The 14,967-nt window shown below is 46.0% G+C and overlaps 1 protein-coding gene across 3 annotated transcripts in view; it reads right to left on the reverse strand.

Moving 5' to 3' along the window:
* Window positions 1–14,967, reverse strand: part of kif26ab (kinesin family member 26Ab) — a 67,950-nt gene that overhangs the window by 4,031 nt on the left and 48,952 nt on the right. For 2 of the 3 annotated variants that reach the window (XM_029460678.1, XM_029460679.1), the window contains exons 5-12: window positions 12,065–12,248; window positions 9,034–9,246; window positions 7,912–8,005; window positions 7,043–7,305; window positions 5,994–6,177; window positions 5,079–5,238; window positions 4,560–4,722; window positions 460–3,718 (exon numbers count right to left, since the gene is read on the reverse strand). In XM_029460678.1, coding sequence (XP_029316538.1) covers window positions 460–3,718; window positions 4,560–4,722; window positions 5,079–5,238; window positions 5,994–6,177; window positions 7,043–7,305; window positions 7,912–8,005; window positions 9,034–9,246; window positions 12,065–12,248 — 4,520 coding nt within the window. Of the gene's footprint in view, window positions 1–459; window positions 3,719–4,559; window positions 4,723–5,078; window positions 5,239–5,993; window positions 6,178–7,042; window positions 7,306–7,911; window positions 8,006–9,033; window positions 9,247–12,064; window positions 12,249–14,710; window positions 14,965–14,967 lie in introns of those variants that run through there. The other variant, XM_029460680.1, reaches the window with a different exon arrangement.

Below are 14,967 nucleotides of genomic sequence, written 5' to 3' on the forward strand. Positions count from 1 at the left end.
GTTTCATGGGTTGCTATTCTGTACATACACAGCTCGAATCAATTCAAATAGGTTATACATTCAGGGCTACAAAGACCTGAACCAGGTCACTGCTCATGTTCAACTCATTTCACTGGATCATCACACAGTTCAAAGTCATCTTGTTTCAAACATGCATTATCATTTTTCCTATATATGTATGATAATGTATTCTGCTGACACAGGAGGAGAGAAAATCCAATGAAACACCAATTTGTGAATGTAATGCAACAATTGATTCATAAAGTTAGAACCACTATATGGCTAATTTCCTAAGCGAGGGCATTCATTTCTGGATGTTATTGTAATGTCTTTTGCTTCAAAGACAAACACTGTTTGATAGACCTCACACTTATTGCTATCACCAGAATGAGATGTGCAAATATTACCTGTACCTGCTTTGACACATCTAAAACCCCAAAACCCAAATAAGTTTCTCACCATTTGCTCTCTTCTTGGGATACTTGGAGCTCTTTGTTCTGCCTGAAGATGACATGCCGCTCTCACTCATGGAGTCGTGGGCAGAGGAAGCGCTGCCCGTGGCCTCGCTGTCACGGATCATGCTCTCATATCCGCTGCTGCCACCACTGTGGTAGAACAGAGCTGTGCGACCCATAGCAGGAGGGAGCTCCCCGCTCAACACACTACTGTTGTCGCTACCATGGCCGCTGCTGTAGCGTTGAGGCCGCCTGGGTGCTGTGATTTTGCTGTATGGAGAGGGCAGCATGGCTATGGGGGATTTGTCATCACTCACATTCACCCCACTGTCATTCCCGCTGTCTGAATCTCCTGAACCTCTTATGTGTTTGCCTGATATGTTCCCTGTTGCCAGTTCGCTCACACGGCTGTTGGCAGCCCTCATGGCCTGCTTCGTGCCCATGATAGTTCCTCTCCCAGGCTTACTGCTGACAGCAGCAGGTGTTCGAGGAGCTGATGTCCGTCCTGATGGAGGGAGGTTGGCATTGGTATTTCTGGTCACAGGGGTGGCCAAAGATTTGGTAGAGGAGCTTAGGCCCTTGCAGTTGTTGATTGACAGTGAGCGTGCCTTACTACCATTGAGGGTTCCTAATGCTCTGGGATTTACAGAAGCTTTAACCTGAGCTGTCTTGCTCAGACTTCCTCCACTTGGGGATGATGGGCAGGTAGCTATAGGAGAGCTGGATGAATTAGGAATACCAAATCTCGGAATAGACCTGCTGGATTTGCTACTGCTGCTCCCCAGACTTGCCCCACTATTCTCCCTGCTAAGCGCCGGTCTGGAACCCGATAAGGACAGCCCCTCACACCTTTCCAGGGACATTTGACTGCCATAATGCTGCCCAGCCTCACCTCTCGGTCCTCTGACCTTCAGGCTGGAGGTAACTCTAGCTGTATTGAGGCTGGAGGTTTTGAAACTGGTAGAGTCCACTCTGTGACGTACCTCAAGCTCATCCTCTGATACAGCTGCCCTTGCTCCAGAGGCCCTTCCTGCTTCCCCATATGCTGACTTTAAGGCACTTTGGGGCAGCAGGATCTTAGTCTTGTGGTCAAGACTGGACTTTCTCACTGGAGGAGGTGGAGGAGGTGAGGTGCAACCAGGTCTAGGGAGATTGCTCGCTTTCTGTGAGTTAGCCTTGTTGTTTTTCCCCAAGGAGGAGTATTTAAGGCTTGTGGTAGATGAAATATTATCTTGGGTTCCCTTGTAGTCTGTAGAGGAATGAATGACGGGCACTGTTCCCAGGGTGGTGGCACCTCGTCTCAGCTGAGGCATTTTGCTGGGTGGATTCTTACTGGCTGACTTCTCACAGCCATCGACCACCCTCTGGGATGAGGTAGACCCCTGCACCTTGGGTGGGCGAGGTACACTGTTGCTGTTATTGGATGTTTTGCTGGATAGGATGCCATTGGGGGGATTTCTGAGAAATTTGCTGGTGCTGCTGGAGTCGGAAAGTGAGAGGTTGTCACTGCGCTGCCAAGGATCCTCTTGCTTAGCCTCTTGCTTTGTTGGCTCTCTACTGTTGCTACTGCTACTACTATGAGAGATGGATGAGGTAGGTTTAATCTTCCTGGGAAGACTGGAGTGGACTATGGAGGGGCCCTGTGGGAGTTGGGACGAGCTAAGCGAGTGAGCTTTAGTTAATTTAGATGTGAATCTGAGGGAGCCTTTGGCTGATTCTGGAGATGGGGGGCATTTTGTCAAGGATAGTTTGCTTGAGGCGGCACTATCACTGTCTAGTTCTGAAAAACTAAACCCACTGTCATTTAAGGAGTTCTTGGCATCTCTAGGAGAGGATACACAATGGAACATATCCAGGGAATCAAAGTAAAAGGCGGCCTCTGGCCCCATGTGTTTGGCCTGAGGAAGGAAGACATCTGAGGAATGAGCCCCTTCACTCTCCAAGGTGCAGACACTGACCTCACTCAGCCAAGAGCTGATAGATGAACCCCTGCTATCTACACATGCTCCCTCCTGGAGGGGTGTGACGACTGCGATGTTCACCTCTGTTCCTCCCACAGCAGACGTGTAGGCGTCAAATTCATCATTGATGCTACTGATGATGCTGACAGGTCGGGAACCAGAAGCTAGGGCCTGAAGGGAGCAGTCACTGTTAAAGCTGATAATGCTGGATGGTCGATCCCTATCTATAATACTGCCTATAGACAGTTCCTCCACCACAGTGAACACAAGCTCATCCTCTCCATTCAGCTCTATAGGCTGCTGCAAGGTCACAGTGGCTCTAAGGATGTCCCGATCCAGACATCTTTCCCTCAAGGTAGAACGCACCTGGCACACCTCCACCGGAGCTCTGAGCAGAGGGGAAGTGTAAGGATCCCTTCTTTTCACAGCCTGGTGGCTCATTCCTACAGGGGGCATTCTGGTGCTGGATCTTTCCTCAGTGCCTGTATTTTCATTGCTGGAGTCTCTCTGCTGTAATGGCGGTGGGGCTGGCTTGGGCAAAGCTTTCTTGTTGAAGTACACCTTCTCCCTCACCACAGGCTCAGAGTTAGACCCTGAAGCAGTTGCTAGTTTGTTAGTGCTAACTCCGCTTTCTGAAACCAAGGCTTTCTCACCATCAGCACTGGTTCTGCACACATTTTGAACAGTGTCTGATGGTGCCCTTTCTGCAGGTGTGCATTGCATCTTGTTGTCATTGTCCAGTTTAGATGTAGTGGTGGGACTGCAGGGCGGTTGTGTGGCAACAGATTTAGGGGATTGTTTGGGTGAGTTGCCCTCTTGGGTGTGAGAAATATTAGCGACAGTCTTTGGTGAAACAGAGCTCTCCACGGATATTTCGGTCTTGGGGCTAGCCTGGCCTCGCTTGCCCTCTCCAACAAAGGCAGTGGGTTGTTCACTGCCATCTATACACTCCAGCCTCTCCTGAAGCTCAGCAAATGTGTTGCATTTAAAGAAATGGTCTCTTTCCAGAGGGCCCTCTCTTGTACACCTCTTTCTGTTCAGAGAGGGGATAATTGGAACAAAGGCAGGTGGGCCTTCATTGTCACTAAGCTCCCTATCCGAGATCGCAGTTCCCCCAGGGCCCACATAAATGACTGTGTCACAAGACTGTTCACTACTGGAGGAGTAGTCTGGGTCACTGAGCATGGAGGGTAGGTCTGGGTCCAGGGCTACTGTCCGAGGGTGGAACGGCCTGAGGTGGGGCGGCCGGCGGATCCTCCCCTCCTCACAGGAACTTTCTCCTCCAGATGAACTGGATGCATACTGCAAAGCATAGTTAAAGCAGAAAAGAAGTGAGTCTTTTTGGTTTTAAATATGATCTCATTAAGTAATGACAGTAGTGGGATTTTATCTTCCTACAATATTAATATAACAATCTTTTTTTACAAAACCACTTTAATCCTTTTAATTCATAGTAGATTCATTTCTCAACAATGTTTATAGTGAAATCGATCATAGAACAAATATTAATTCCAATGACATTACCATTCAATATTTATCTAAAGGTTAAAAGTGCACATCAATAAACAGAAATTAATGTCAATAATACAAATTGCTGTATGTGGACTGCATTATAATCATGTCTGGGACCAATACCAAATTAATACATGCCGTCATTCCACCTAATTATCTGGAGCATATATTTCCCTAATCCGAGAGAATGCATTACGCACTTCCTCGGGCAGTGATATTGATTACATGAGTATGCGTTGAGGATTCGTGAAAAACTAGCTCTGAGTTACTGCACTAATAATCTTTCAATTTCAGAAGCATTCACACATTAATTTGCTTAATAGCTCCAAAATTACAGGAGGAAGAAAGATTTAGGAGCGCGAGTTGTGGCATGAAATATGATGAATGCAATCAAAGGTGCACGTGCACATTACGGATGTAATTGCTGTAATAGCAATACTTAAATAAAATGTTGAATTAACAATTACTCTGCATCTGTAAACAATTAACAACATTAGATGGAGCAGTTATTGCAGGAATCATAATTTAAATGTATTATAAATTAAGTTTCTAAATGCATATAATACTTATTTATAAGTTTATTACTGCATATGTTTGACCATATTTATCAGTGCTAATAAGTTTCATGTACCTTAGATTTCTTCTTCCTCATGCGGTGGATGCGGGATGCCAGCTGGATAGTGGTGAGTGAGTCAGTGTAGTTGGCAGGGGAATCGGAGATGTGGGCTATCATGGTGGTTCTGCAGTTGATGTTGCCAAGGGACTCCCTCAACAACATTGTCAGTTTGCTGTCCCTACAGGGTGCATTTACAATGTTATTAGCAAACAGCACAGTAATATTTCAAAAGGACAATAAAGGTAACTGACATGATCCCAGGAGGAGCCATTTTGAATTCTCTGAGCTGACAAATACTCCTGTGACGTGTCATTAGTCTTTTCATACCTGAGTAACTATAATATAATCTTGTGCAACACTAGTAAAAGTTATTGCACAAGGCTAACTAAACAAACTAAATAAATTGTCACACAGCAAACCTGCAACACTGACGACACATGCAGCAACTTGCCTGAAACTATTACTTGTAGACATGACTTCACAGAAGCTGAAACACAGTAAGAGAGACAGTAAAACTAATGGGGATTTTCTTACCTGTAAGGTACATGTTTTGCTCCATTTGCTAAAGCCATGATGACATTTCCAAGTGCATTTAGAGAAAGACACAAGCCTCCACCTCCGTCTCTGCTTTTACTCAGGACCTTTTCACAGCTCCCCAGGTCGATGAGGTGCAGCCTGCTCCGTCCGCCTGACACTGTGCCAAAGACAGAAGAAGAACCAGGTGAGCACAGGCCAGACACTCCCTCTCTGAAGTCAGTTCCTCACGCACAATGCACAGCTCAGCCCAGATGATTGTCAGAGTTCTCTGATTTATTTATGTGTAAGTCTTCTCCCACTGAAAGTGATTCAAATTGCAGCCTGACTAGTAAAGTCCCACCAGATGTGTAACTCATGGTAACAAGGAGGCAAATATATAGTCCCTTCAACTGATTTAAAATACAGCGAAAAGGAATTGGCTGTCATTGTAAAAAATCACAGGGCTACACATTGTTGTGTGGGTGACTGATGTAATTGCTACTGCAGCAGCAGAACATTAAGCTCCTGTCAGTAGGGCTTCAAATCTTCATTCGCTGTTGACCAAAGCATAATACATGCATACAAACACATTTCTGTCACGCAGAACCCACAACCAATTCATCCATAAAGATTGCAAATAAGGGACTTGTTTGATGCTCCATTCATACTTATAGTGTACTTGTTTCCCATCTAGCTCACAACAAAACCACCGTATGATTATTCAGTGTGAAAGGGATGTCTATAGCTATAATAAGGAGAAGAAAAATGGTCAAAATAAATTGCACTGCAGTTGAACTGATCTTTTAACACATATGCTAGAATATGTGTAAAAGTGCTGTTGAAATTGAACAATGGCCATATTTATTTATTGCAAAAATGTGAGGTGGCAACTTGTTGGAACACGCCTGGATGTAATAATCTAATGGTACTAACTTCCTCCCTTGCCGCTTTTCTCCATGCGATACTGGTAAATGTGTAGAGTGAACAGCATATGGGAGTTGCGTCGCTCCTCCTCTTCTACGTTGGGCCTGCTGGTGCTGCGTGCAGCGATGGCCGCATCCAGGAAGAGGGCGGCTTTCTCAGCCGTCGGGGCACGTAGCTCACTCTGATTCTGGAGCTGTGGGGGGAGGAGGAGACAGAAAACAGGGTTAGGGTTGAGCAACGGAGGCCACATAGGGCTTGAGAAAGAGGACAGATGTAAAAAGAATACCAGGGAAGAGAGGAAGGAGAAAGAGAGAGGAGCCAATTAATTGGACCCAGGCACACATTTCTTGCCCATTAGATTGGGTCTCGGGGGCGATTAAAACAGCAGATATGCACACAGAGGGAGAAGGATTAGGAGAGGTAATGGTGGAGCAGGAGGCAGGGGCACTGGTGGTGGTGGTGGTGAGATACAGAAAGAGAAGAGGGGAAAGGAGGAGGTAGAAGAGAGAGAGAGAAGGCGGGGGGCATCATGAAGGGAGCCCACACGTGGCTGTTGAGAGGCAAAGCAAGAAGGCGCTTCACAGAATTACACAGCCTTTGAAGTCAGAGTCCATACAGATCCCCAAAAAACAACATCTGACAGCGACACCTGTGAGTGCCTGCAATCATACAGTCTTCCCCCATCCCCCGATATCACTCCTATTGTGCTGTAGAGGGCTAGCTCTAACACACGGTTAATAGATGCTGATGGATGTTGACAGGAGAGTCAATACAAAGGTAAGAAGAAAGCCATCAATACCACAGATGGGTTTGGTGGAAATATAAAGCGAGGATTGAGAGGCATATAGGATAGAGCGAGGCGGACTGGGAAGATGGAAAAAACACACACATATACAGTACACACACACACACATGCACTCACAGGTAAAAGTCAAATATATTTTGGAGAGGACGAGGTAGATCATAGAGAGAGAAAGATCAATACTCAGACAGACTAAGTCCCACGGAGAGAATGAAAGGATCAGCGAACAAAGAAAGAGTGGAGAGGTGGTTCTCACCTGAGTGCCACAGATGGGATCCTCTCTCAGGTGGATTCCAGGTGACTGGCCCTCATGCAGGCTGCCTGTAGACACCTCAGACAGCAAGTCCTTCAGCTCCTCATCTTTCCCAAAGATTTCCACTGCGGACACTCGGACAGAGAAGCGCGTGCCCGTCTTCTCCTTGCGCTCATTGATGAGCTTGAAGAGCCAGGAAATGGCACAGGGCACAATGCCTAGGCTCTGAGTGGAGCTGTCTTTACCGATCATGGTGTATGTCTTGCCTGGGGACGTGTGAAAGAGAGAGGGGGATGGAAATGGAAATATTGCCTTGTGTCTGAAAGCCAGCTACACCCACTTTATGTTCAAAACTAAAATTACTTCTTTCGTCAAGCTAACTTGAATGGGCAGGGAGTTGACAAACAAATAGACACTGACATTGGATATTTTCTGAGGGTTATTGTGTTTAACAACTGCTGATGAAATGTATTAATGGCTGATGTGGGGCTTTGGAGGTAATATCCAGTACATGCAAACTAAAAAACCCTAATCCAAGGACTCATTCCAGAAGCAGTAAATCTGTGGAGAATTATACCTGGTGGAAACAGCAGCATGAGGAGAGCAAGCCCTTCAGCCTAAGAGCACTGCCCAGGCCAATTACTAAGATTTTAATTACAGACTGAGCCCTGAAGCATGGATGCAGCAATTTACCCCTCACCCCCACCCCAGACTCACTACCCATTCCTTTCCTCCAATCTCCCATTCCTTGACTCACCCCAGTGCACCGCTAAGCCAATTGTGGACATCAAGTGCAGCTAACAAAGAGCAATGAGAGTTTTCTTCGGTTAACAAAGGCTCTTGTCTAATCTCTTGCCAGTGGAGGAGCTTACCGAGCTTGACTTGGCCGAAGCAGAAGATGCAGCCGTCTGCACCGTTCACCACAGACTGGATGACCTCGGCTACTGTCCCTGAGCACACCTCAGCCTGTGGAAAACACACAGAGACAGCCCCCATACATTTACAATTCAGCCACATCCAAGACTGCCAAACAGGCATATTGAGAACAATGAATCCATAACGATATCCTATAAACTAAACAGTTATTAGGCATTGGCTTCTCTCAAATCACATTAATGGTTTCAGTATTTTTCATCACTCAGGAGTGTGTGTGTTTGTTTGTGTGTGCTGCAACGTGTGGCTCATTTTTGCAATCTGTTTCAGCATGGGTCCTCTGGGGCAGGGCTTCTGCAGCAGAGGCCCCTTCCCATACATCACACTGCAAACAAGGCCTCCAACAGCAGAACAGCTTGCTGTTACTGTTAGCCACCAGCAGTGCTGTCCCAGCGGCACAATCTAGCAGCTTGGCCTCAGCTCTCCAGCAGCAACATTTAGGCTTTAGCTATCAGCAGTTTACTTAGGAAAATACTTGCTCTAAGTAGGTGGCATGAGAGAAGACCTGAGGTTCTCATCGCTACCGAGACACAATACTCTCTCATCTGCTCTCATAGCTATTTAAAGTTTACTGCACCATGGAGAAATGCAAAAAATATCTGACCTCAGATTTGTTTTTAGGAAATGTTGCAGTGAGGGACATAGATCTAATCGTTCCATTAAAAGACTATAGTGTTTGTGTTAAGCTGTGGCGAGAGCAAAACTGGTCTGCTCCCAAGTCAGCATATAGTAAACATGTATCTGACCTTTGTCTTTGATCTTGGTGGGTATGCCTGCAGAGGGCTGAGGTTAGATATAGCTGTTCTATGAAAGGAGAGGTTAGATATAACTGGAGTGGATTCAAATCATTCCCCAGAAGGCTTAAAAGGCCCAGCTGTTGGGCCCACACTGGTAAGAATGCCCTCTGACCCAAGACAGGCATTTTTTCTCTAAGCCCCTGGCCACACCCTGCCAGCATGAAGACATCCCTTTGCCCTTGAGAGACTGAATTCCCACACGACACCTAAAAAAAAAAACACATGGACACACATATATAGTACACATCCCCTGCTGGCCCTTACTTGTGAGGCATCCTGGGTAAAAACAGCATCGAAGGCGAATATCTTTGGGACGGCCACAGTGGCGGATCTCCTGTGTCCTGAGCTGGCGTGCGGGCTGGACGCGGGGTCGTAGAGGGTCAGTTGCTTCTTCCTGCTGTCCACCTTCAAGAAGGACTGAGACTCTGAGGAGTCTGCAGTCTCCAGAGATGGACAGATACGCATCATCACTTTCACCTAAGGAGTGGGACAGATAAGCAAGAAAAGGATGGATTAGAAAGTGAGAAAGCATAAAACATGAAGAATGTGTCAAATGACTCAGTTGGGTGTAAGAATGCATTTTTCAGGTTCAGCACAGCGAAGACAACATTCCAGGCTAAGCTTAAGATGTTTGACTTACAGTGCACCAGCAAAGGAAAGAGAAGAAATGTACGGTAGGCTTTCTGAATATAGGTATAGGTATCCAAACTGAGAGCAGCATTGTGCATTTACATCACATCCAATATGTCAGAGTTGATGGACATTGACGGTTGCCATGGAAACACTCAGTCTAACATTGACTGGTGCACCTGATGGGTCAACACATTGCCTAATAGGTGTCAGTGAAAGGCAGCAAAGTGCGTATTTAAAGTCACAGCAGAATATGGTGAAAATGAATGTGTGTGTGTGAAGCACCACGCTGGGGGATTATCCCTCGAGCGGGGTTTGTTTTTCTGGACCGAGAGGAGCTCACCAGCATGGGAGTGCAGGAGCATATGGCCCCCCCTCTTATCCCACCTACATACTCTTCCTCCTTCTCTCCTCTTCCTCCTCTCTGTTGCGTGGAAAATTGCAGCTCTACATTAAGAAGATCGAAACCTATCCTGTTGCATTTCTGGGTCTTGACATTCATAAAGTGAGCTTACAGTCTTAACGCATTCCACAGGTCACGGTACAGCTCATCATGCCCGCATGGTACAGTACGCTAAATAGGATGGCGGCTTACATCTCAAGGTGTTGATTCGGCACTGCTCTGACAAGCCCATTCGTGTCTAACGTCATTGCCATGGTTACAGGAGTGAGGTCATTCTGCCAGTTGTGTATAAGGGCACCTCATACAAACAATAACATATAAATTTCACCATTTCCTGCCTGTACCGTGCTGTAAAGATGTACTGTGTGTGGTTTGTGTGGGTGTGGTCGTGCTTGTGCATGTCAGGCTACATGACACCCCTTTTACAATCACCTTCTTTTGTGATCCTGACAACTCTATATTGCCTTACAATGTGATGGTCAGATATACACCTCGACTATATCTCCAAAGGCACTGCGGAAATATATCTGTTGCTGAAAGGAGACGTAAACAGCTCTTGGGATATGTATAGCAGTCTTCCTTGTCAGCTCCCTGAGTGTTTAGTGTTACGCCTAGCATTATATCAACTGAACAGTTTCTATATCCTTCAGTATATGAGATAGGCAACTCAATCCTGAGCCATTTCAAAGCTTCTTGATGCCTCACAGGCATTGAAAATAAACTGTAACAAAAAGCTAACTATTTTCCGTTTTTGACAGACTGTCTCACTCAGCCTTGGACTCTCCACCGTCTTCACGCCTACACAAAAGGCCCATTCTTCACATGACTAGTACGTATATAAATATTATTAAAGACACAGGCTCCAGCGTTCTGAAACAATGTCACTGGAAATCCCTGTCTTTCAGTGAGTGAATTCATCTTGCATTTTGCAGGCCAAGTGCAAACTCTCTTTATACTCCGCAGGGGGCTGTTATCGTGACTGACATGTGCATATGTTGAGTAAATTACATTTGCTATGACATTTCAACTGCGCTTCCACATATGTCTTCTCAGTCTCTGTCTGCCAGACAGAGGCTACCAGGCGAGCTAATGTCACAGTTTTATTTATGTTGGCAGAGATCAGATACTGGAGGCCACAGAGGACTGGCTACAGTATTTTCACACCTTGGACTCCGTGCTAATGGCCCTGTTTCTCTGTCCCTTGATCCCCCCACAAAATCCATTAGTGTGGCTTGGCATTCCTCCATCCACTCAACTCTCTATGCCTGAAAGAACTGTGTCGAGGTCAAAAGTGGAAATGACCCACACACGGTTGATGGAAACAAGACATTCACCCAAGTCTTAGGTTGAATATGAAATAGACGCAAGCAAGATTAAAACCTTATAGGCTACTGAAAATGATATTACAACTGTAATTACACAAGCAAAAAAGAGAGACAGGGACAAAGAATCAAAGAAAGCGCATTGATGTATTTGCTTTACAATAAGAAAACCTGAAAATCTGGCCTGATGGGCTTGAAACAATCTCATAAATCTTGAGTTCCCTTTTAAAACCATCCCCTTTAGCTGCACAGATGTATAGGATTTCCTCAGGTGTGGGTTTGAGGAGGCTTGTTAATAACACAGGTTTTTTATGAAGTCTTTGTGTCAATGGGAGATTTACAATATGTGGCAAAATCTCAACCGTCTGAATACCTGGCAACAGAAGCGAGCACTTCCTATCCAGGTGGGATCTAATCTTGTTAGGGGACTTCTTCTGCTCAAGAAATACAGGACGCCGCTCAAACAATACCCAATAAACCACAAAGGAAGAGCGATGTGTTTATACAGCTTTGTCTAATGACCGTACTCTCGCTGCCAGCCTGACTTTCATCGTCTCACACTGTACCTAAAATGGAATTAGAGATCCTGCTGTTCAACATGACAGCAAATTTGTGGATTATAGTTTTTGCTGTCTTTCTGTATTCAGACCGAGGAATGCTGGTCTCACAAACTGCATGAATTCATGACATTCCAGGAGGCTTATCTGACTGCATCTGCGTGGACTGGACCAGACGGCATGCTGACTGTGGACCAGTGTGTCACCACCCTGCATTCTCCCCTTTAAAAAGGGGTCTGTGTGTATCTGTATGTACGTGAGGGTGTGGTTGTATAGTGGTGGTTATGGGGGCTTACATGAGAAGGGTCTGTATGCATCTGTAATTAACAAGCATTGCAATCATGCATTCAGCTTTGAGTATACTGATACATGTCTGTTCTCACCTTTCCCATCCCTGGGTTCTCTTTCACTTTGGACACGGCTCGGAGCAGGCATGGCGGGGCAGGGGGCGGCGAGACCAGCAGGATGCCGCTAAAGTTGGTGGGGTAAATGGAAGGCTCCTGTGGGTGGAGCAGGGAGGGCTGGTGCTTCTTCCGCTTGGAGGACAAGTTCAGCTTCTGAGCTGCCCTGCAAAGAGAAGAAAAAAAAAGAAAATGCCTTGAAGCTATACTTCGAAAACCACCATTCCATACAATTCATATAAAAGCACATTTCCTACGGTTATGTTTTCTCACAGCATGGTACCTGGCCAAGTTTTTATAAGGGTGTGTTGCAAAGCCTCTAGAAATCCCATGCTGAAACGGTAACATAAAGGTCAACAAGCTCCTTTTAGCTCCCCTAAAGAAAACAAAGTCAGCAGGAGAGCTACCAAGTGCCACCACTCCCGACCATTCCCCACTCTAAAACTGCTTTTCCTTCCAACTCCCACCTCAAAGTCCCCTATAAAAAAAGATAACGCTTCAGCCCTTCCACTTCAACGAGAGCAGGTAGAATGCTTTTATACCTGGAGTTTTGCAACAGAAACTGCAAATCCATAAGATAAATCACTACCAGGCGAGGCCCTTTGCCTGTCAGTCACCAAATATAGGCTGTCATAGCAGGAAGGCATAGTAAACGCATGCATTCATCTTGATCAAACACAAAACAATTGTCCTAGACATGACAGACGAGGAAGCTAAAGCACTACCCTCTGGGATATAGTCATGTCTATCTCTGTTACTAAAGCTTAGCAATGAGAGTGTTCACCCATTATTTTATGTCAAAGCTGGAGCATGTACTCTTTGTTGGGATTTTTGATCATTTACATCAGACCACCCGCACCAGCAGTTGAGAGGCAGGTAAGTTACCCAAGTCTCTCTCTACTTTATGAGACTGACTGCCTGAGCAGTTCTGCTGTGCTGGCATCTAACAGAACCCTCTGCTGTAACTGAATCCAGCTTTTTGACAGATCTCTAATTAAAATTCACTGTCATCCTGGCCTCTTGTCTCCGAGATTCAGTGCTGGGGAGACATGGATTGGTCCCAGGGCCAACTGAGTCAAGCACATGCACTCCTTTCTGTCTAACCTCCTGCAACTCAAAGGACAGCACCAATATGTCTGCACAGCCTGCAGGGAATCTTGCCAGACTTAGAGTGGTTCCAGGTATGGCATCGCCCTGGATCAGCTAACACCGTTCTTCATCTGGAAATTCAAGGTCAGGGAGGAAAGTAATACTCTGAGGAAATTCAAATGCACTCAAATGGTTTTCATTAAAGCAGTCGGATTTCAGAGCAATGCAGGGAAGACAAAGACGCAGTTGTCAACACGAGGGAAAAAGTGGCACGGGGAATGAAAGAAAATTGGAGTGAGAGATTAAAAGATGAGAAATCTGCAGAGCAAGGGATTTTAGGAGAAGTAAAAAGAAGCAGGTCATGTGAAAGAGCAAAAAAAAAAGGGCAGAACCGTGTGTCCTGGTGAGCAGCAGTTTCCTAATAGGCCAGCCTGAGCTCATTAGCCCTGCTCTGGGCTCCTCCGGACAGGACTGGGTGGGCTGTTGCCAAAAACACAACCCCCCTCCACTTCCCTCTCCCTGCGTCCTGGAGTGACAACCGGCCCCCCTCGTCTCCTCGACACTCCCCTCTCCACTGTACGCCCCCTACAGCGACAGCCCAAGAGCACAATCAGGGAACACACTGCCGACTGATGGAATAATTATTGCATCCAAGAAGGCTACAGGAGAAGGCTCTCCCCAGGGAGCTGCCTATGTGTGATAGCATGCGAGACGGATCGTGTGACTGAAAAAAAAATGAGATGGAATAGATGAATGTGAGATGGAGAGAAAGAAAGGGGAAACTACACCAGAGTACACGTGGCAGTGTGCGACTACATGTGTGTTTGTGTGCAGGCTGGTGAGCGTGTATGCGCATTTATGAGAGGTATCCGCAGCACATTCATTCAAGATAAATGCACCCTGTCTTTCTGTCTCTCACTCCTTCTCTCTCACCCCATTCTGTCTCTTTCCCCTTTGAGCAAAGAGATAAATCAAGCATCAGGAGAAGGCGAGTATACTATACTGATTTATAACTGTCTTTACCAGTGAGTAGTGCTTACAACCTAAAGCTGAGCTTGTAACCTTGAGGTTTAATTCATTCTGCACAATGACGATCAGTGCACGTGTGTTCTTCAAGGTAGGTGAGAAAAAGGATGATATTGCTGTTTTTTCCCCCCCACTACAACCACACGCACACAGGGAAATTAATTGCTTGTCACTTTCTCTCTCCCTCCCTCCCGCCCGCCCTCCCTCCTTCTCTCTTCCTCTCCCTGCCTTGCACAACTATATGATCAGTCAATAGAAAATAGGCGGTGAGGGGAGTCTCAGATTTCTTTGCCCACAACAGCTTGTCCACCTGTTCACTCCCAATCTCCATGCTAATGAAGCCGTTTTCCTACACAACTTGGTTTAAACGCTCAAAGGAGAAACTGTGCGTGTTCAGTTTGTACAAAATATTCACACACTGTATATGCTTTGTTGAATGCTATACAAACTGAAACACTGGTTTGTTTCAACATGCACCAGTAAAGAAAATGCTGCAATCAATGATGTACTTACAGCTCTTTCCAATCCATTATCTGGCTTATGCTTATAGTCAAAAAACAGACAATTGATAGAGTTCAACTTTGCGGTCCATGTCTGTGTTGTCACTGTTCTCCATTACTTGCACATTTGACACGCCGGCACGGTCTCCGAGAACAGAGTGAGGCGGGGCTGCTCACTAGTTGGGGCACAGGGGTCCTCTTTGCTCCGATCGCAATCATCGAGGTTCCACTTGATTTCACAGAGGTTTGTAGGAAGCCGGGGGAGAGGAG

Source organism: Cottoperca gobio, chromosome 22, assembly GCF_900634415.1.
Source record: "Cottoperca gobio chromosome 22, fCotGob3.1, whole genome shotgun sequence".
Lineage (NCBI taxonomy): Eukaryota > Metazoa > Chordata > Actinopteri > Perciformes > Bovichtidae > Cottoperca > Cottoperca gobio.